The 22,066-nt window shown below is 38.0% G+C and overlaps 1 protein-coding gene across 3 annotated transcripts in view; it reads right to left on the bottom strand.

The window, feature by feature from the left end:
- The window catches only part of mllt10 (MLLT10 histone lysine methyltransferase DOT1L cofactor), an 84,541-nt gene that overhangs the window by 30,379 nt on the left and 32,096 nt on the right, over positions 1-22,066 (bottom strand). For all 3 annotated transcript variants that reach the window (XM_036558782.1, XM_036558784.1, XM_036558785.1), the window contains 3 exons: positions 17,753-17,848; positions 13,855-14,161; positions 8,054-8,710 (listed from right to left, as the gene is read on the bottom strand). In XM_036558782.1, coding sequence (XP_036414675.1) covers positions 8,054-8,710; positions 13,855-14,161; positions 17,753-17,848 — 1,060 coding nt within the window. The remainder of the gene's footprint in view (positions 1-8,053; positions 8,711-13,854; positions 14,162-17,752; positions 17,849-22,066) is intronic.

Below are 22,066 nucleotides of genomic sequence, written 5' to 3'. Positions count from 1 at the left end.
CAGAAAAATAACATTCAAGTTTACTCCCTGTAGAGGATGTGTTACCTTTTTTTAAATTAGAAAATCGACATAACATGTAATTTGACCAGGAGCGTGCATATAACTGCATTAACTAGCCTATTCGTAAATAATGAAAGAGTGATACACTGTCAGTATATGCAGGCTTTTCCTGATACCCAAACTTGAGCAAGTCTAAATGAACACTAGCAATGATGGCTTTGTGGTGGTGACATTGTTTGCAGCAGCTTCACATATAATGTAGGGCTCCCTTGTGTTTTGTCAGTGCAATAGTCATATTAATTTACATTGATTTATTACATTTAGGCAGTAAGCTTTTTCATACCGATTTATTACATTTATAACATCACTGGGGACGTTTTCTTGTCCCTGCACTTGTGGTTTCATTGGCAAAAATGTTGAACTTGGTGGGCATTTTGCCCTTTCCCCCTGAGCAAAGTAATAGCAAAACCCCATTTACAAAAACACGAAATCAAATCCTCTCTCTCCTATTGACTTAAATATCAATCAACAGCCATTCATCACATGAATTTGTTTTCAAAAAAATCATTTAATAAAATCAGGAATAATTTAGACCGCACTCGATGCATGAACGACTAATCTTCAAATAATCAATTTAATCTGGAAATCTGGTTGATAACATTTCCAAAAAAAGGTCAACCAAAGGGGCATTTGATTAGAGTTTACAAGATGCAGGGGGCCAAACAAAGCAAGGACACACATCTCCCTGCTATCTGATGAGGATCGAAGTGGCCGATCGATTAGGTCTTAAGATCTCCTGCAAAAAAAAAAAACACCTTTATCAAATCAGGAGAGAGAGGGGGGAAATTTCAAATTAGATTAAGCAGCATTTCAAGTCAAGCTGCCACCCCCCCCATTGCAGAAAATCCATGCAGGTTCAGAGAGAGGTTAATGATGAAGCCCAAGTCCTGATAAGAAACCTCACAACTTGCTCTTAGAGTATGTTCCTGACTCAACATACAAAAGTCAAGTATACGGTGCATCGAGTGGGTCTTTGATTTGAGTAAATGTGATGTAACTGAACTTGTGACCCAGTGAATGGCTGCTGATTGACAGTCTGTGTGAACAGGACAAACGAGATTTCAAAGTTCTGGGAGATACTGACAAAAATTCAATATCACAATATTTTCCAAATCAGTATCAAGGTGTCATGCAGCTGTGTACAAATACACATTTTAGGTTCTACGCAATTTTGGATTCTCAGATCTAACTTGATTTTTGATTTTAAAACTGCCTCAGATTAAACCTCATGCCTCCATCTGTTGTTCATACGATTTCTCAATGGAACTTTTTAAATGCCTGCAGTACAATCTAACAAATTAAGCCCTAAACAAAGCAACCCCTACAGCTTATAAGCAACACAGCAAAAGCTTTGTCCACTTTGCTTTGATCGGCTACACCCAGATGCTCAGTCAATGATAAATGTCTATGATCATTGACAGTGGTTTCCATGAAAGATGGTAAATGAAAGACACTCAGAAGAGTGCGAGGGGGATACTGGTGTCCTGGTTTCGAAAGTAGGCCTGTAGCAAGCATAAAATCTTAGCTGATGATTAATTTCCATATAAATAACTGCAATTAACACTGTAATTGTCTTTTTTGTTAATTGTATGCGGCTATTAACCCCTTTTCATAGTAGCCAAAAAAATGCACTTTCTGCTTGTTTGAGGAGCTCTCTCAATTAAACTATGCAGTTTTTTCTCCAATAATATTGAGAGAGCATATTTTGATGGAAGTGTACATGATTTACAAAAATGCTCTTCGTTACAAAAACCTGGTCTTTGTAGGTGAACAAGCACAAGGGATTTTAAATGTTATTACTACATCAGTTGTACAGGATAGTTTGATATGAGGAAAGCTATAGCACCAGTCAAAACTTCTGCCGATTTCTTAAGACCCAAGATGTGCTCAAAAAATTTTTTTCTACATTTATTTATATGTATTGCACTCATCTGAACATTGTTTGTTGTGACTTGAAACATACGATTGAGAAAGTAAGCAATTCTGTAGCTTAATAATCATAATTGAAATCAGGTGATTATGTAATAATTGTGCCAATAGTAATAACCGTGGGTCTATTATAACTTTTTGGTACTATATTGAAACTGGTACACACTTAGTACCACAGTTTTTAATGATATTCATCATTAATACTGTTAATAAACTCACGCTTTCTGAGTGCAGCTACTCCACACCAGAAGAATAGTTTGCTTTGTTTGAATTGTTTCATTACATTCTCTTAAATAAATAAATATATAAAATCACACAAAACGGAACCTGTTATATATTTCCTTTGACATCATCATCTTATGGAATAGAATGTTACCTTGGATATAAAACACTCATTGTCTAATGAGCATCAATGCCACAAACAAAAATAGAAAAAACACCAACAGTGGTATACAGACAACACGTCGACAAGCACAACGATTGGATTTAAATTTTTTGCAAATTGAGTTTTCCTTACCTTTGCTTTCTACACAAGAAAGCTTTTATCCTACACTGAACAGTAAACATGTACAAAATGCACAGAAAGCAGGGCAAAAGCTTTTATCACTATTGGTAAGTACTGTTCAGAAGTTGATAGTGTTGTGACGATAGTGCCTTCTGGAAAAACTATTTACTGGCTGAAATGTATTGTGTTTTGTTCTGTTTTTGCCCTCTCCATGTGCCATTAGCATGCTAAATGCTAGCCTAGTGCACACAAACTTCCCTATGTCCAAAAAGCACGACCATTATGAGCCATCTAAAGTAATGGCCTGGTGAACAGAGTAGCTTGTGGTACATGGATGCAATTATAGTAGTAAATGCATGCGTTCTGTCTTTATATGAGGCTACAGGGCTTCATCACTAAGTACTGGATGTGCAGTTTGACCTGTGCACAGCTATAAAAGTGGGGAAAAGAGGAGTAATAAATGCAGTTTTCAAACTCAGTCCGCAGATTACGGGTAGGCGACATGGCATAAATATAACATCACAATACTCTGCAGAGAACATGATATGAATGACAATATTTAGGTCTTCTGAGAACTTCTGGAACAAGTTGGAATGGACAAAAAGTAGCATCAAAACTGTGGGGGGCTATGAAAGACTGAGTAAATGACATATTAAAGTCAATGTTTGCAAAAATAAATTATTTGAGAAGGAACAGAAGGACAAGAAATAAAATAACCAGTAAAAATGAATAAATGAAATAGGATAATGATGTAATCAGCTGGGTATTACTATACAGTTTGTAGTTATTATTCACGTTGTTGTTTACAGGCTCTCTATAACTGATCTAAATCTGTCTTTGTACAACCACACTCATCATATACTCAAAAAGCATATCATGACAAAATTTGATCACGATAATGATAAATCAGGGAAACACCAAACTTTTCCTCTCTCAGTAAAGCTTCTGATACCTGAACCAAGGTATCGGCTGATACCAAGTACCGATTCAATGCTTCTTCTCTATTAGGGTAGTCATGTTTTGTAGTAGCAAGCTACATAAACAAATATACAGTTGAGGCTAATGTACAGCAGTTGAGAATCATACACCATTGGTTTAGGATTACAGAATTTTGAAAAAACTTCTATTGTCTCAAAAACATTGATAGAATTGCACATTTACAATTTTATAACGGTCATTATCATTACAAAAAACAGTACTGAATGTGGGACGGTCACATCTAGCTGGTATCTGATCAGTTTAATAAGATCAGTACCGACTGATCAAATATCAATGGTAAAGTGGACTACTTGTTCTTATCAGCACTACTGTGAAGAACTCTGTCCAAGTTTCTGTAGTAGGTGCATTCCACATTAAATAACTGCTTCCATCTTAACGATTGAATTGTGCAGAAATCTTGAATAAACTGTTTAATTTGGATAATTATCAGATCAGTGTGACGTTGGATGACATTGTCATACTGCCCTCAACTAAAACAGAATTCTCATATCAGATAATCATTGTTTAGCAAAAATCTCTCCCCTCCAACCCCTCAACTCCAAATGGCACCCCGCAAAGCCTTATGCCTCAACCCCAGTGAGATGAATGTTTGCTTTTAATAATGGTCCCCGCTGTTCTGCCTGATAAAACCATCACAAGTCAAAAAAAAAGTGGGGGAAAAAAAAAAAGGGCTGTTCGCTGTTCTGGGAGGCCGAGATGAGACAGATGAGGCAGAGTACCCTCCATTAGCCCTGGCTAAATATTTACAGTCCAGCCAAAGGCCAGCAACAGGTGAGGGGCCGGAGGACAGAAGGGAGAGTGTAGCCCCCAAACAAACAGAAAAAAGCCCAGTTGGCCGAGTGGAGGAGGGAATGAAGAGGAGGGCAGAACGAGGGAAGACTCATATTCACGTCTGAGGGGAACTCGGAAACATTAGCCCGGTTGCCAAGCAACAGAAAAGGAGAGAGAGGGCTCTTAAATGTAAGTGTGTGTGTATGAGTGTGTGTGTGCTGGGGAGTGAGGATGTGTGTGTGTGGTGGGGGGGTGGGGGCTGACAGGGGGGGTTGGGGGGGGAGGGTGTGGTGGGGTGGTGGGGCTGGGTTCTGTGGTGGGAGTGCAGCACCTGATTCTGTAACAAACCTAGCCTGAAATAGGCTGGTGCCCTGTGATGGTTAACAGAGTTACTCAGTAACAGTGTCTGTGATGGTAAAAACTCATTACTGTTCTTTGTTTTAACAATGTATGTTTTCTGCACTCTCTTCACAGGTCACGAGTACAAACATGAAAGTTTACAGGATCGTAAAGCCTATATGGGAATAGCGTGCTTTTGGGACCGATTGCACATACAGTTTATATAGTGTTCGTTCAAGTATGTTTCTTCCTTATAGGAAATCATTGGTAGAGAAAAATTCAAATTGAAAGAAAGTTGTTGACAAATTCAAATTGAACTGCCACACCAACACAAACAACCCCCTGCATATCACTGCAACAGCCTAGTAACACCTTAGCAATCACCTGGGATATGACCGCAACAGCTTTGTCAAGTTTACAAATATTCCCCTTTATTAACTTCCTGCAAACCACTGCAAGACATAACTGAACATTTAGACATGCTGGGTGATGTGATATCCTACATTACCCACCATTACACCCATTAACCACGTTTACTGCGCCTAAGATAGATGAGATTGCTATGTAGAAATGCAGCTGCTGCAGGCAGATATCATGCCAATGCAAAAAGCCTGTACATTTTAGGATATGCTCAGACCACAGCGTCACGTTTCAGACATCCGACAAAACAGCTTCAGGTCTAGTGAAAAATAAATGAGTAAAATCACATCTCAGAAGACAGGTTCAGGCTAAGCCAAGTTGCCACGAACTATCGGACAGTAAAGTTCACGTGACACAATTCTGTTTATTCTTACTTGATTATAGTTCTGTGGTAAAATTTAAGATGATATAACACTACAACCACAATTTTCTTTGTCATTTTATTAGTCATTTGACAAAGATTAAGCCTCAACTCACACGCTCATCACTGTGTTTGCTTCCGCAACTGCGCCAGAGTTGGGTACCGTCAAATCATCATTGGACGAAAAAGTGTTGCTATTGGAGGGTAAATGTTAGCACATGCGTCCTCCAAGACACATTAAGCTCCACGCTATCTTTTCAAAGTCACACTAATGCAAGGTCACTAGACAGCTCAACATGCCTGGAGGAGAACACTAAATGCTAGGTTGGTTAGCACCAAACTGAGAGATGGGGTGTGGTGGGAGGGCCATTTAGCCACCCTCCCAGTTAGCTGTAGTTTTGTAGGTTATGGTTGACATTTTTCCCCCCATAGAGTAGTAGTGAGTCTGAACAGTTTCAACACTGTACTTTTCAACAACAAACTTAATTACTTAGCTAATTAAACATAGCTTGAAGTTTAGTAGTTTTTAAAGAAAACATACCGCACTGGTATTGGCTGAGATTCAGCAGATCAGTATCAGTATCGTAAAAGACAAAGCGGTATTGTGCTATCTGGTGTACATGTATAAGAGAGCCAGGCAGCGGCCAGCACACATAGAGTTGCCCCCATTCCAGCTGAGCGATGGAGGAGGCCAGCAGGGGTCAGGGCATTTCTAAACACCATCTTAAGCAGCTAAGTGAACTTGGCCGGCTCACTCAGGTTCTCAGGCCAAGAGGCCTGGACAGAAACGAACAAATAACATTTGAACTAATTGCCTGTTATGGGCTCCTTTCCCCGCAAGCCTCCTTTGGGCTCAACAGGTTAATGTGCATCTCTATGGAGATTCAGCAGGGCACAGGCCACCTCTCAATCAGGTAAACATAAGGGCACACTTTATGGAGCAGCTCCATCCACTTTAGTCTTAATGAGCTCTAGAAACACTCCACCATACACAATAACAACTGTGGCCTCTTTCTAGAAATATAAACAGATATAAAACAATTTATGCTGATCATCAATTTAAGCTGAAACCTATTTTTGACAAAACAGGAATAATTCCTTTCCCTTTTTCTTAAAGCCTTGGATCAACAATGCCAACAACTACTACTACTGCAAATACGACCAATCACTCGAAAGTGGCTTTATTACTGTCATCTGTAAATACTAGAGTGTAGAAGTGTATGTATGCAAGGAGTCAATGCATCTGTTTATCCACAGAAAATATATTAGGGCTTCAAGAAGTTTAAAGGCAAAAAAAAGAGAAACAGTGATCAAAAACGCTGTTTGTTTCCTTTCCTGTCCTGCACCAGCCAGCACAGACGCGTTCAAACAGTCTGAGCGGCAGATCAAAAGTGAAAACATCGGCCACGTGTAACTACTTCACAGTTTTCATGACCAACATTAGACCAGCAATTGGTACTCACTGTTCATGCCAAGAATTAAGAGAAGATACAACACCCAACAGCTTCTCCACAACATGTCTGATCCCACCTGGTCTCGACATCCCACTCCATACGCAGAATACAGCAAAACAACGGAAGCAGAAAGAAAAGTCCCTGCGAGCACGCCAACACCATCTGTACCCTCCGTTTTTAAAATTTCCCCAAACAAAGAAGTGTGCAAAGAAAAAGCAAGAAGTATGCCTGTCCAATTATTCTGTCGAGGACACTGAATTTCATGGTTCTGTGACCTACATAGTGTATTCATATTAGCATGTTTATTTTATGTAAACTTTTCATTTATTGTCAGCTTTTCATTTCAATGCATCATTAATGATGACTACGGAAAGAAGTTGAAGCGATATTTACTCTAAAACAAAGGCACTCTATGATGTTCATATACAGCCATTCTGACAGATTACACTAGAGGAAGTGCAGGGGGCGACACAGCTTTTACTCTTCTGTTGTACCATTTAAGAAGAAATCACAGACCAATTATGGCAGTGGCAAAGGTACTGAAACATTTCATAGAACATATAATAGTTCAAATAGTCAATTAATTAAATAACACTTGACATACTGATAAATAAAATCATTACTTAGCTATTTAGACATCAAGTGTTTCCAAACTCAGACTTCCCTTCACATGAACGCATGTCACGCAGGCATCTGGATGTTACAGATTATGTTCAAGATTTCTTTTGTTTTTTTGTTATAAATAACTGTCAATCTGAAATTTTCAAACAGAAAATGTATGTTTTAAAATAGAAACAACAAACAAAGTGAATATAATATAGCATCAATATGTTGGCACGATGTGTTAGACATGTGAAGGGGAGTCGGATTCTGCAGGGATGTGGAAATTTTATTCCTTTGTAAAGCTCACAGCAAGTCATGTGTCTTAAATCACATATACAAGCAGGCAAAGACCTTAATGAAATTCAAGAAAAGTTTTGGGGATTTTTTTTTAATGGGGGAAAGACTGTGGGTGACTTTTGACTTCTAGTGTTGCTAAGCAACATTAGCCTTGTAGCTCCTGGAGTAAATTACACAAGCAAAATTTGGACACCAAACATGTCTTGGCTGATCAACTACATCTGTGCCAGGTGGAAAACTGTGTACATTTGATTTTTCAACAAACCATTACTTTAGATGTGTGTGCATTCACATGCTAACATTCGCCTCCATTACCTGCTCCAGTGGGTGGAGAGCTAACAGTCATGCTCTGTAAGCTCCCATTCCGGAGCAGTGACGGAGATTTCTGAATGGCAAGGCTGCTGGTTCCAGCCCCTACGCTTCCAACACCTGTACTGCTGGTGCTGCTGGCGGTGCTGGGACGGCCAGCCATGGAGGAAGACGACGGTGAAGGTGAAGTGGAGGAGGGCAGTGAAGTTCCGTGCTCGGGTGCTTCTGGAGTTTTACTCTCCTGGGTGGTGAAACATGGGCCATAGCGGTTCCTCCAGTTCCCTCGCTTCTTTTTCTTCACGCCATCCTCACCGGTGGAGGAAGACGAAGCTGCAGACGAAGATGACGATGAAGGCTGGGGTCGTTTATATCCAGCTGAGGCCAGGCCTCCAAGCTCAGGACCAGGGTGTGAGTTTTCATAATGTTTTCCAGAGCTGGAGTTCTGGGGGAGGGACATCAGTGAGCCGAAAGTGTTCAGGGCCACCATGCCCTCTGAAGCTACACCCTCAGAGCTGCCCTTCAGCATGCAGCGTCCAAAAGTGGGCGGGGTGTAGGAGTCTCCACCCCTCAAGCTGGACTCAGAGAAGCTGAGGAAGTCAGAGGTCGGCTGGACCACCGAGCTGCTAGAGGCCGTCTTACTGCTGCTGCTTCCCAACAGTAGACCTATGAGGCAAGGACAACACAAGAGCATAAACTGTTTAATATTTACACTCAACTTTAATTACACAAGTAAGCAACGCCAGCTCTGTGTTTTAAGGGGTAAAAATAGCCCAATATTCAAACTTTCTGCACTTTAAAACACACAGCTGAAGCCATTTTCTTGGACAATTAAATTGTGACTAACTGATGATAACATTCTGACTTAGTTTAATATTTCCAAAAGTGCACGCACTTGTGAACAGTAATAAGCCAAAATCAAATTTAATTTTGTTAATTCTGTTAAGTGAAAACAAGTCCACATCCCCTACAGAGAACACATCTGCACATTTTAATGCACCATTACTGTTTACTTGCTAAATTTAACATACTGGGGCCAGAAAAAAAAGACAAAATGTTATATCACTTTTTATATTTTGTTATGTTTATGTTTTACCCATACATTTGCATATGACTGTAAAAAATAATGTTAGGCAGGGAAGACAAACATTAATATATTAAAACAAATTAATTAATTAAAAAAAAAATAATAATAATAATAAATAGCCTGACAAATCATACAAATATCACACTAAGCTGAAAAAATCTGATAGTATTAGGGTTTTATAAATTTGTTGTCTTTGGTAAGCTGCTGATGATGTGATGATAACTTTTCTCTAAATGTTATAAAAGAAAACCACATTCAAGAACTATTTGAAACCAAATATCACAAAGGTATAGAATTTAAGACTGTTTGTCAATTATTTCAGTTTTAATTTCACAACTTAGAACTGAATCTTATCATCCAAAAAAGCGCAGATTAAGTACAATTATTATAGTCTGTTTAATTTTTGATCATGTAAAATTGTTGATACTGGATATCTGAATTTTTTGCTTCTTAAAATCAGTACCAGATGATTCATATAGGTCTGGCCCTGTTAAATACTAATAGATACGGTGCACAGTAATATCTCTATACACATTAAGCAAGAGTAGGTAATTCGATAGGGTGAAGACAGGCGTCAACAAGCCATTTGCAGCTGCACAGACAGTAACACAGAGCAGCTGGGGCTCTGTACTGGACAATGGCCAAAGATGGCTAGCGCTACACCGCGGCTACTTAAGCACAGGCCTCAAGAGCCTTAATCCTGCAGTTTTTACACCTCAACACAAACCATTATCTGGACCCACAGGGTGTAAGGTGCACTATAATACATTATCAATAAAATTACATCCTTTCTGATCTGGTATAAAATCGTTAAACATAACCTATTTGACATGTGGACATATATAAAAAGAAAAAAAAAACATATACCAAGATGCAGCATTCAAGATGCATTCTACGATTGTAACTATCAAATACACATTTTTTTTATTATTATTATTATTATAATTAATAAAATAAGTACAAATAAATATGTAAGTAAATGAATTCAGATAAAATATATTAACGAATAATATATATATAAACAACATCTAAATGGGTGTGCATTAGTTGCCGTAAGAGAGAGCAGGAGCTTTTTTAAAATCTGAATTCCCACCACGCAAAAATTTTAATCAATGATTTTATTTTTTAAAATTGAGCAATAAAGTTTAACTGCAATTATGATAGCCTTACGTTTAGCTTTTGACTTTAGATTGGTGGTGAGATTTGACTCAACAATACAAAAACAGAAAAATATCAATAAGTAATGAAGATGTTAATTTTCTGATCATTTACAGACGGACAGGTTTATAACATGGAGTTACTGCAGCTTCATTTCCTAATTTCACTACACGGCCTCTTCACACGTGGACCAAAAAATGCTTCCGCCAACTATGCACGAATAGGGCGCGCTTCTACATTTTTAGTAAGGCTGTTACAGTTAACGGATTAAATTCAATTACTCAGTTATAAATAAATAAATAAATAATAATACTCAATTTACATTTTCAAAATGGCAGTGATCTGTGTAGGTTTGTACGATAATGCATATTTTCAATTCTTTTACTGCTCTCTTACAGTAAGAAACAGAGCCTTATGGATTTACCTATTTATGTGCATTTATTTATGTGTAATTTTTTGCCAGAAAAGTGTTTTTATATACTTTCAATTTCAGAAGTCTTTTTAAATGTTTCCTAGTTTATCTTTTTCCAGTAAAGTATTTCAAAATCTTTGAAAAGCTCTGCATGGTTTATTGTCGTTCAGTAAAGTGCATTTGCATTATTTTACCTTTCTGGAGCTTGAATTACCTGACTTATCAAAATAATAGGCAGATTACTTGACAACCAATACAGATAAGAACTGCTTATGGCATTCTTTATGGTTCCTAATGGATGTGAAATCTAGACAAACAAGCGAGACAGGAAAATCAAAGACGTCTTTGAACTTTTGAGAGTTCTTTGATGGCTAATCACAACAAACAAATGGCTACTCGAACAAATCAAGCCTCGCCCTTCACTCAAAGCCCAGATAACCAAACTGAAATCTTAATTTGGACATTTTCTAAGAAGAACCCATTCATGGAAAAGACCATTATGCTTGGAAAAGTTGTAGGTAAAAGAGGACGACCAGCAACAAGATGGATGGATACTACTGGAGGAATTATGAACCAGCCATACAGAAGCTTGAAGTCCCAAACAGAAGACAGGATATTCTGGAAAAACACTATCCATATATTCACAGAGAGCTGGAAACGACAAGCATTTAACAATAATATAATAAGGACAGTCCCACAATGCAGCGTGCACAGTTACTGTCCTAAACGAACTTCCTATTATTATTTACTAAACCATCCTGTTATTGACCAATAATCAAATATAGGTGTGATTACTTATTAGCAAAGTTTTCCTTAATGTACTTCCTAGAAATTTCAACTGTTCACAAAAATCTGCTTTTGCTCTAGCTGTCAACAATAACAAAACAAAAGCACTGGAACTTCAATACTCTATATACTTCACATACTCTGCTCCTCCTAAAGATGCTTTCAGCAGTCTTGAGTCTTGGAACGAAATCAATTCTTTCTATAACATTAGTAAATAAAGATCAGACAAACACGATTCAAGATCAGATGACTGTGTGCTTCTAAAACACCACAGCCATTGTCTAAAGTAGCATGACAACTATATTCTTATAAATGTATGGTCAGAAAGCAGATTAGACAGATATTAGACCAAAAGGCTAAAAGAAATGGCCAAAATACATGTGATCTTTAAAAGCAGTTCACAGTTGTCATATCAGAACCTTGTAACATAACCTATGTAGGAGGGAAAATAAAATCTAATCCCTTAGCATAATGTACTTTTAATTTTGGACCATTTCTAATAGTCACACAATGTACAGTTATGTGCAAAGGTTTAGGTGCCCTTGGTCAAATTGCAAGCTTTGTAGATTTTCCAAAAGAAAATAAGTTAATACATCCTCAACATTTTATTGAATAATTACAGTTTATTTGCTATATTTATCATATTAGGAAAAAATAAAACAAAATGTGGCATGGGCTAAAGTTATGTTTAATGTTTTATTATTTCCAATATGTTAAACAGCAAATAAAAAGAAATTGTGCACTAAACTTTGCAGGAAAATCACATATTTTATTCACTATTCAGCTTACAGCAGCTAGCTCCACCCATTCATGCTGAAGTTATATGGAGTGTTTCAGCCCAGACTACTGGTTAAATGAGGCACTATACAGAACAGCCAATCAGAGCTCATTTCCATATATCAGTCGTAAACGCACAGTAACAAAAACAGTCAATTTAATTAAAAAGCCGCAGATTTTTGCTTTTACTCAACTCAACACACATAAATAGAGCAAAACTGTACACTGCTTGGAGGTCTCTAAGAACTGGTTTGAGAACCACTGTTCTAAGGGATAAACTGAGCTGGAAAAACAATCGTGTAAAAAAGAATTACAAGAGTTTTTGATACAGAGCATCATACAAACCTAGTAAGTGGACCTCAGAGAAAAATGAATTTAAAAAAAACACTTTGGGCCCTTTCATTACTGCCCTGATTTCCAGACATGACCTTGGTTTCCATGTCCTCCCTGCAAACAGATAGCGGAGGGGAAGTGAGCCCCCCACAGCACAGTCGGCTCTTAGCCCCTCGCTGCTCTAGATTACAGCGGCGGCAGAAGCCCGCCAGACGACGGCCTTATCTCACACACACTCTCAACTCCTCTGGACTCCATCCAACTGCATCACACACACTTGATCAACCGTCACATGCACCAGCACGCAGGCATCACTTACTATTACTGATCCTTCAATTTACAGCCAGGAATATACAAACTGAACACTGCTATAAAAGGTAACTCTGACTGATTCATAGAAGTGGGAAAAAGGATCGATTAATAGATGCACTGTGGTTCTAGCTTGAAGATTCTTAACCAATTCACAAACAATCAGATGCACTTATAAAGTATCTTATATAAAGTGAGATACTTTGGAAGATCCTGGCTTGGAAGAGAAAAGAAAATGCAGGATCACACTAGTTACAACGCTTGCAGAAATTTCTCACAGTTTTCATGTATATGAAGTAAACAACCTGATACTTCGTAAAAATGAGTTATACAGTATGCAACAAAGAACAAAATGAACAAATGTAAAAACAATGTCTTTGTTTTTTATTCCTTTAATTTTTTAGACTTTAACCTGTTAGATGGTGAAACAGACCTACAGACTTCAAGGTGAATTTTACCGATTGCCTGAGACATTGTTTGATGACTGTTTTGAAATGGGTTTAGCCTAATATTTTTACTTTTAAAATTCATTCATGGATGAAGGGTAAAAATATTAGGCTAAACTCATTTCAAAACTGTCGTGGTAACACAGTAACCTAATAAAAATAATACCACTATTTTACCATCGAAATTTACTATAAAAACTAAGGTCCACTGGTCATTCTAAACAGTAAATAAAACGGCTATATTTGTATTGTGACATTGTGACCCCCGATTCCTATCACCACCACTATAAAGATAAAAAATCTGAGATTCTCTACAGTTAACCTTCTCACATCAAACCATTCTGAACGACTTTGCTTACACCTCAATCAAATTACAGAGAAACTTCTGAAAAGAAAATGTGTGGACACCCTTTTTAAAGCCTCTGCAAAGTGTGGCCTCAAGTGGCCTGTTTACTCCTCATGTTTGAACAGAATAAAATATCCACACAAACAGTAGGCATACCTTGCTGAAAGGGGCTGGTAGAAGATGGTGCAGTGGAAGAGGTTGCGATGGTAACAACAGGGCCATGAAGTTTTGCTGGGTTGGATTTGCGGCCCCTGGAGCCAGAGCTGGAGCTGTGGCTGCTGGACTTCTTGCTCTTGCCCTCTGAGCTCTTGCTGTCAGTGGAGCCGCCATCCTTGGAGCTCCCGCTGGAGTGAGAGGGCACTTCCTGGAAGTTGGCATTGGTGAAGCGGCCTCCACCGTCGTCCATTCGCTTCTGAGAAGAGGAGATGGAGGACACACTGCCGCTGCTGCTGCTGTTATAGTTCTGAAAGAGGGAGAAAAAACAGAAAAGACATGAAGGTCTGCCTTGAGAAAAGAATGAAGGACATTCTACACGCAAATCAACAGAAAGGTTTTTTCACTTATTAGGAATCTCTGAGGCACTTCAAATTCACAGGCCACAGCAGAGTCATTACACCTGCAACAGCTTTTATGGTTCAAACAAACTTTTTTTTTTATAGTTATGAACATAATAAAAGATTTGTATGTGGACTGAAACATCATGTTTCTAACTAAATAAAGTGGATTCCCCACTGTTTTTTTTGTTATACATGATCAGACATCATGCTAAAACCTCAATGTCCAGTTGTTTATTTTCTTTTTCTTGAAACACCAAATGCTAGCTTAGCTTTACAGTAAGGACTTTAAGCATTGATAGCTACGGAGATGAAGCTGCGGACATTTCACACTTAGCTCATCTGCAAATATCTGCAACAGCTTGGGTTTTTGTGACATTGGCCTCTATTCCTTTTATTACAAAATCTATTCAAATTAGCCATACTGTGCTGTTCCACACTGGTGCAAATGATCGATTCTAGCTGTCACTCCAACACCAGTCACTCAGTTTTCTGCTCTCAGAATCTTTATCCTTCAAAGAAGTGTTATATGAGCATCAATGAGCTGAAACCAAGTCTGTACTACTGTGGGTGGAAACTTTAGCCTGCTAACCAGCATTAGCTACAGCTACAGACCAAAACACTGTAAAATAGGCCTGATTTTGGGTTTCTGAAAAGAGTTTTTATCATCTACACTTGTAACAACAGAGTAGAAGGAATCTGTGGTATTTGGATCTATAGGCCACAAGATAAGCTAACTAGGCTAGAGGAGCCTGCAAGCATTAGCCTAGCTAGGAGGCTTCATATCCAAATCCAAAAGGAACAGGCTGAATTTCAGCTTTCTGTCCCTCCAACACTAGCCACTCAATTTTGCTTCGTCAGATTTCCGTCAATAGCATCTAAACTTGCGTAAATGTAGCTTCTGATATTCAGAACTGCACCAGTTCGGTGGTGAGAAGAGCTGGTAGCATGCCAGCTAAGCTAATGCTAACTAGTTCCTCTCATTTAACATGTAACATTTAACATTCAGCAGTTTTCATTTATTTAATGACCATGTATGCAAACTGAACTTATATAACAGGTTTTGGCAAGATGCAGTTGGACTAGCGATGCATTAATACTAACTTTTCAGTGTCAGTACAAGTTTGATGTATAAATTCTTTCTATATAGGTTCTATATAAATCACCAAAAAGGGTTCTTCTATTGTTAAGCTTGTCATCACAACAATTGCAGAACCCCTTTAATGCTATACATTTTCAATAGGTTCTTATTTTCAAAAAGGTTCTATACAGAACCATTTACAGCACATTCTCCATCAATCTGAAAAACACTTTCATGATGCAAAGAGCCCTTTAATCATGCAAAGTGTTCTTTGAGTGTCCATGGTTCTACTTAGAACCATTTTCTTTACTAAAGAACCCTTGAAGAACCATTTTTTTAAGAGTGTACCTTAACAGTTAAATCATTAAAATCTAACTAATTTTAAATGAAGCATCAGTTGACTATGTTCTATTATTTAACACTACCTTGGATCGGGTAGCGTTGCAGTGGAGAAAAGTGGGTTTTGTTCCAAGTCAGAAAAGCACTTTCTGTACATCTGCAGTTTTGCTCCTCATCTGTGTCTTTCAATAACAGTCTTTGTAGCACAGTGACAGCAGGAATCACATTCGGGGAGTGGATGCTTGTGTAGAGCTTTATAACATTGAAATCTTTTGTTTGGCTGGCTGAGTTGTAGCTGAATGTCCTCTAAAGTCAAACATACACTGTGTGATTTTAGAAATCTCGTTCTTTGGTGACACTATGTTTAAACCAAAATAGCACAAATTCAGTCCTGGGAGGCTGGTGTCCAATACATTTTGGTGATTAACCTACTCAAACACACCTGATTAGATAAGTGTATCTGTTAACTGCAAGGTTTAGTAGATGTGTTTGAATAGGGAAATCTCCAAACTGTGTCGGACACCGGCCCTCCAGGACAGGAGTTGTGGACCCCGGTTTAAAAAAGACCACTGTGTACAGAGAAAGCCTGTGATTTTTATACTCACACTGTACAAAAACGCTCAGTCCATGCTACATGAAATGTAACCTTCACAAACAACTCTGTCTATGAACAATTTCAAATAAAGCAGTTTCAAAATAACACACTGCGCACTGAGTACTGAGCAAACACACTGAAAAATGGTAACGCTACTCACACTGTGTACTAATGCTAACAAACTCCATCTGTATTGAATAAATGGTTGTGATTGCGTGTTTAAAACAGGATAAAAATTACACAGTGTAGGTCTAGCGGGAATGTACCAAGGCAGAATGTTTAAAGTGACCGAACGCTTTGTGTGTGACTGTCATGGGGTCAGTAAAACTGCTCTGTGAGCCGATTCAGTGCCAGCTTGAGTCGTTTGTTCATCAACGCAGCAGCGAACACTTGGCTCATGTCACACGGTGCCATTGGATACCAGAACGTCGGTATCCATGAATTTTTATGAGTAAACAAGTGCAATATCTGTCCGAAACCCAATATCAGTATCGGTAACCAATCAGCAAATAGCCATGTCATTGCGTCTAGGCTCGGGGCCAAAAGGGTCTGTGGCCCCGAGCATGGTTAAGTAACCACGTAGAAAAAAAAATGTGCTGAGCACAGTTTGTAAGTGTTCAGTGTCGAATTGTGCCCTGTGTGGCAATGTCATTAGAATGGTTACTTTCTGCGTTGAGAACCGTTCAGCCCTACAGTGGAAAACAGTCCACTCTCTCTCTTCACTTTTTTTGGTTGGTTTCACACTGCAACAATTGAAGGGCACCAAATTACAGACTAGTGTGTTTGTGTTCTTTCGTTGGTCAGAAATTTGGCAGCGATACAAGCGCTCAGCTACCTACCTATTGTTTCTATTAACCTTTACTAGCCTATCACGGTATAAAATCCAAATCTTGCCCATGCTTATAGTCTTGATAAAATGCATTACCATACCCATTATGATGCATGAAAATAAAGACGGTTGACATCTACATGTATCGCCATAGGAGTAATAAAAGAAAACCTTACCTGATCTACACTTCATGATTTACTAGTCTAATCACATGCCAGTCTGAATTACTGCAGTTAATGTGCTAAAATCATATGTTTCGCTATTGCTCGTCTACTGTTACAAGAAGCAGCTTGTGCCATAAGAGCAACACTAGAGTCTATCAAGAGTGAAATGTTAATACAATCAGATTCCTTAGACAGTACAACCCTGACAAGCACTGAAAAGACTCTGGTGTTGAATTTTCCTGTTTTGTTGTGGACTACGGCTTACTTAGTTTTTTATCTGTGTTTATTTGAGTTTAACAAATTGGAAAACAAAAAATTCAAAATGTGCCTTTTGCACAGGCAACATTTTTTCCAATTTGTAAAATTCAGCAAATAAACAGTAATTGTGTCTTAAAATGTGCAGAAGTGTGTTCTCTGTAGAGGATGTGTTAACTTACTGTCACTTGATCGGAGCGCCCAAACATTTGCACACGACTGCGTGAGTGAACTCACCTTCTCTGAGGTCACCATCAGTGCTGGAACCAATGAAGGAGAGAGCTCCAAAGACTTTTTGTGCTTTGGTTTGTGGCGGTCTCGCTCTTTATGTTTCTGTAGCGACGAAAAAAGAAAACAACAAGGAAAAATGAATGAATGAGGAAAAAATAAAAGAAATTGTTTCAATATCTGTGCGAGAAACACAATGATACAGATTTCAGGGGAAGGATCTTCCCTGCATTACACGTTTCTAAAAACATGAAGGCACAAGACGACCACTTAAGGAGACAAAAAAGAAGTCACCAATGTGCGTCTGCCTAAACAGGTCAACACTGCATGCATTCATGTCAGGCAGGGACATCACCTCACCTGCTTAACACCACCAGAGGGAAAGATGGCTCTTTTAAAGTGCCCCCATCACAGAACAACTTACCCATATAAAAGAGTTTAATGTAGTACGTAAATATTGTCAAAGTGTACCATTCACTCCCCAGTCCATACAGTTCATATACAGAAAACCTAACTACAAAACCAGTACGCTGTGAATTCACTGTTTTTGTGATGTCACAAAAATAAGCATTTACACATACAGGCCTACACAGCAACAAAGGGGCAGCCAATCACAATGGAAGTAATGTATATATTGACATCGTCAGAACAAAACCTTGTATATCCATTTTTTTAAAGAATCTGGAAATGCCAGCTGCCCTTTACACAGAGTTAAAATTTCATGATGAACGGCACAACAAAATGTCTCAAAATTACTCGTGGAAAAAAAACATTCCATTCAAAGTTAAGAAAATTTTTGGAGATTATTATCCTGGAGGTTTTGTCACTACAGCAAGGATATATAAATCTTAAAATCTGTTTAATTCTAATGGATAAAGATGAGTTAAAATGCTTTAAAAATGACAATGACTTTTATTGTTACAAAACCCAAAGAAATGTTATAAGGGAACCAACAAGGAAAAATCAAATACAAAAAATGTAGAATACGGGCCCTTTAAAGATGAATTAAATAAATAATATTGTTCCTTTAGGACGTGGAAGGTTTCGTCCAAAGGCAAAACCTAAACACGGTCTACAGCAGCTCAATTTACACCCAAGGTTGGTGACACGCACCATATAGCTCTATTTTCACCCGAGAAGAGGGAGCGCGAACAAATTTACACCTCCTGCTCCAACCGCACACCTCCAACCTCCCCGCCTTCTGATCCTAAATGAAGAACTGTGAAAATATGCAGTGATCCTGAAAGACTCTGAAAGCATATTTACACATTTCCCACAGGAGCGACACATAAGCGGCCATCCTTTCTTTTTTTTCCTCTCTTTCCTTCCTTTCCCTCACCCAACTACCCCCTCTGTTACAACTGTCAATTATTCTGGAGGAATTGATAAGGTGATAACAGTTTATACCTCTCTCCTGCACAAGTGGCAAGAACAATTCCGGAAGCCCTCAGGCCCAAAGCCATTGGATAAAAAGGATAATGAGCAGCTATTTCCTCTCTGCCACTTAGAATTTCTTACAATAAAAGAATTACAGATGTCACATTCCTTTTAAAAAAAAATAACATCTAAACAAACAAAACCTTGAAATCCCTAAAAAAAAAAGTGAGTGAAAAACACCTAGCACAGTTACTTATTTACCTATATAGAAGGAAAAGTCCAATAACCTGTGACTTATCCTTCGATCATAAAAAGGAAACATGTATTGTAAAAGCACATAACAGCTTCATTATGTATATGTTTGTATTTAATGCATGTCAAAATGTAAAAATAGAATTTGCGTTGAAAAATAATTTATTATATGATAGCTTTTATGTAAGTTAATGGCAAAAAAAACATTTATGGGCCCATTTCACAAAAACAGAATTTTACTCACTTTCTTAAAAAAAATAAATAAATAAATAACGCACTATGTAAACACTGACAGTCAAAAAGTATCGTTCACTCCTCAGTTACTACAGTTCACCTGCAAAAACAGTCACAGTTTTGAATGCACTGGTTTCATGATGTCACAAAAAAACAGCATATTTACATACATCCATCTATTCAGTCTACAGCAGGTTGGTCCCAGCCAATAATGATGAAGTTTCATTTCAATCTGCTTTTTGAATGATGCACAATACAGGGCAGCCAATCAGAAGAGACACAGACATGATTTACACATTGCCACTATTCCAAAAATAAATGCATAAATAAATAAAGGAAGAAAGGAAGACAGACAGACTTCTTAAAACCCCTCTCTCATACACAACAGCTGTCTTTTGTGAAAATTTCCTCACAAATGGACCAACAGAAATACTTGCATACTGTTCAAATCTAAAGGATAGAGGGAGGTTGGAAAACGGTTGTGTAAAAATTATTTATGACTGTTTTGTTACATAAAATGACCCAAACGTCAGAGGTAGACCTCAAGGGGGGAAAAAAAAATCAATGCAACAAAAATGTATGATACAGGTCTCTGCATTCAATCTTTGCTTATTCAATTCTTTCTAACAAGCCCAGGTGCACTGCCCAAGATGTTACCAAACTAGACAGTATGTCCCCATAGTGCGAAGATGGATATTTGGCTCAGAGGAACCGAACACACAGGGCAAACATAATTACCATCATTTATCAATGCTTATAGCAGACTGCTGAAATTCAAAGAATGTTAAGTTGAACAGACACTGTTCTTACTTTAGCCAGAGGTGCTGCATTAAAATTCTGCATTTAAGAAATTGCAAAATGGAAAAAAAAAACAAAACAAAAAAAACCTCATCCATAATACAGAAATCATACCAAAAACAAATCCACAAATAAGCTAAAAATGATCAGAATTGTAAATATGTGGGGGTGGGGCAGGTGATGTGGCGAGGGGGGGTGCATTTTATTCCCAGATGCCACTCTCGGCCGCCTCTCATAGCACATCTGAACTGCCTGCAAATTGAGAAGCTTTTAGTCTCTATTGTTGTTTGGCCCCGGGGTTTGGAATTAGCTAGGTATACATCTGAGCCCCACAACCTTTGACCCCGGAATGTGGAGAAGGGGGGATGGGCCCCCTTTGCTAATGCAAATCAGGCGCGGTAACAATAGCCAGGGCAGAGTGCGGAGTACTCCACAACGAGCAGTTTAAGAACACCGCTCCCACCCACCTCACCACCCTACTCTACACCATCTCAACAGATAAAGGGTCGAATATTAGAGTACATTTGGCTTTAAAAAATAGATCATAAATGCTCTCTGATAATTAGTCTGTCTTTAACCTGCATTATGTGGTCTGCTCCTCCAACAAAGAGTGCGTCAAACTCACGTTTTGGTGTTAAAAACCACTGCAAACTCTTCTTACTCAGTAAAAAATTACACACATGCAAAAGTTTGAGCATCCTTTTTCATTTTAGATGTTTTGTTGATTTTCTAAGTTAAAAAAGTTCAAATATCCTTTACAAAGAGCAAACTTAAATATGGTATTTTTCCTGCCAATTTAAGAGCTTTTTTTTTTACCTGTTTTCTAAAACATACAATATAAAATGTGCTATAACGTTTCCACACGCCACATTATGTCCCCCCCCACCATATAGTTAACAGTTACTATGAAGAACTGTTCTCTGTAAAGCATGTGTTATCTTCACTATGAAAATCAACCTGTCATGTGACCAGGGGCATACAAACTTTTGTACACAACTGTAATACTGTATTACTGCATCTCGTTGTAAGCCACCAAAACTAGAAACATGCAAGAATGTTGTGTTTACATGTGCTATTTGTTAAAAAGCTAAAGCCAGACTGGAAGTGATGATAAGAAGTTTATCTTCAGGCCATGGGTGCCAAAGCCTCACACTGACTCAAACTCTCTCTTCTAAAGATGCATTTAAAGAACAATGGAATTCCACTTTCTTTCCAGGTAATTTATTGATTTTGTAAGTGAAAATAAGTTAGCACATCCTCTACAGCGAACAAATGTAAAACATGACATTTTACTTCAAATTTTAGTGCACCACACACACACACATATACATATATATGCATATATATGCGTGTGTATATGTGTGTGTTAATTAAATGTAGAGGATGTGTTAACTTATTTTCACTTAGAAAATTAACACCATTTGACAACTTTTTCAAACTTTTGCATACTATACGCAAGACCATTCTACTGAATTAACTCAAACTGCAGTCTTAGAGTGGGAAAAAAAATCTTTAAAAAAAAACAAAAAAAAAACAATTAAGTAATCAGATCATAGATATTCACAAGGATTGTTATGGTCTATTTAAATCCAAGGCATTGAGATGGTAATAAGCTAAACATATACAAATATCATTTATAGGGTACTTTGTATTGGGAGGTGT

The sequence above is a fragment of the Colossoma macropomum genome, unplaced genomic scaffold (genome assembly GCF_904425465.1).
Source record: "Colossoma macropomum unplaced genomic scaffold, Colossoma_macropomum, whole genome shotgun sequence".
Taxonomy (NCBI): Eukaryota; Metazoa; Chordata; class Actinopteri; order Characiformes; family Serrasalmidae; genus Colossoma; species Colossoma macropomum.
This window is presented reverse-complemented; position numbering and strand designations above follow the sequence as displayed.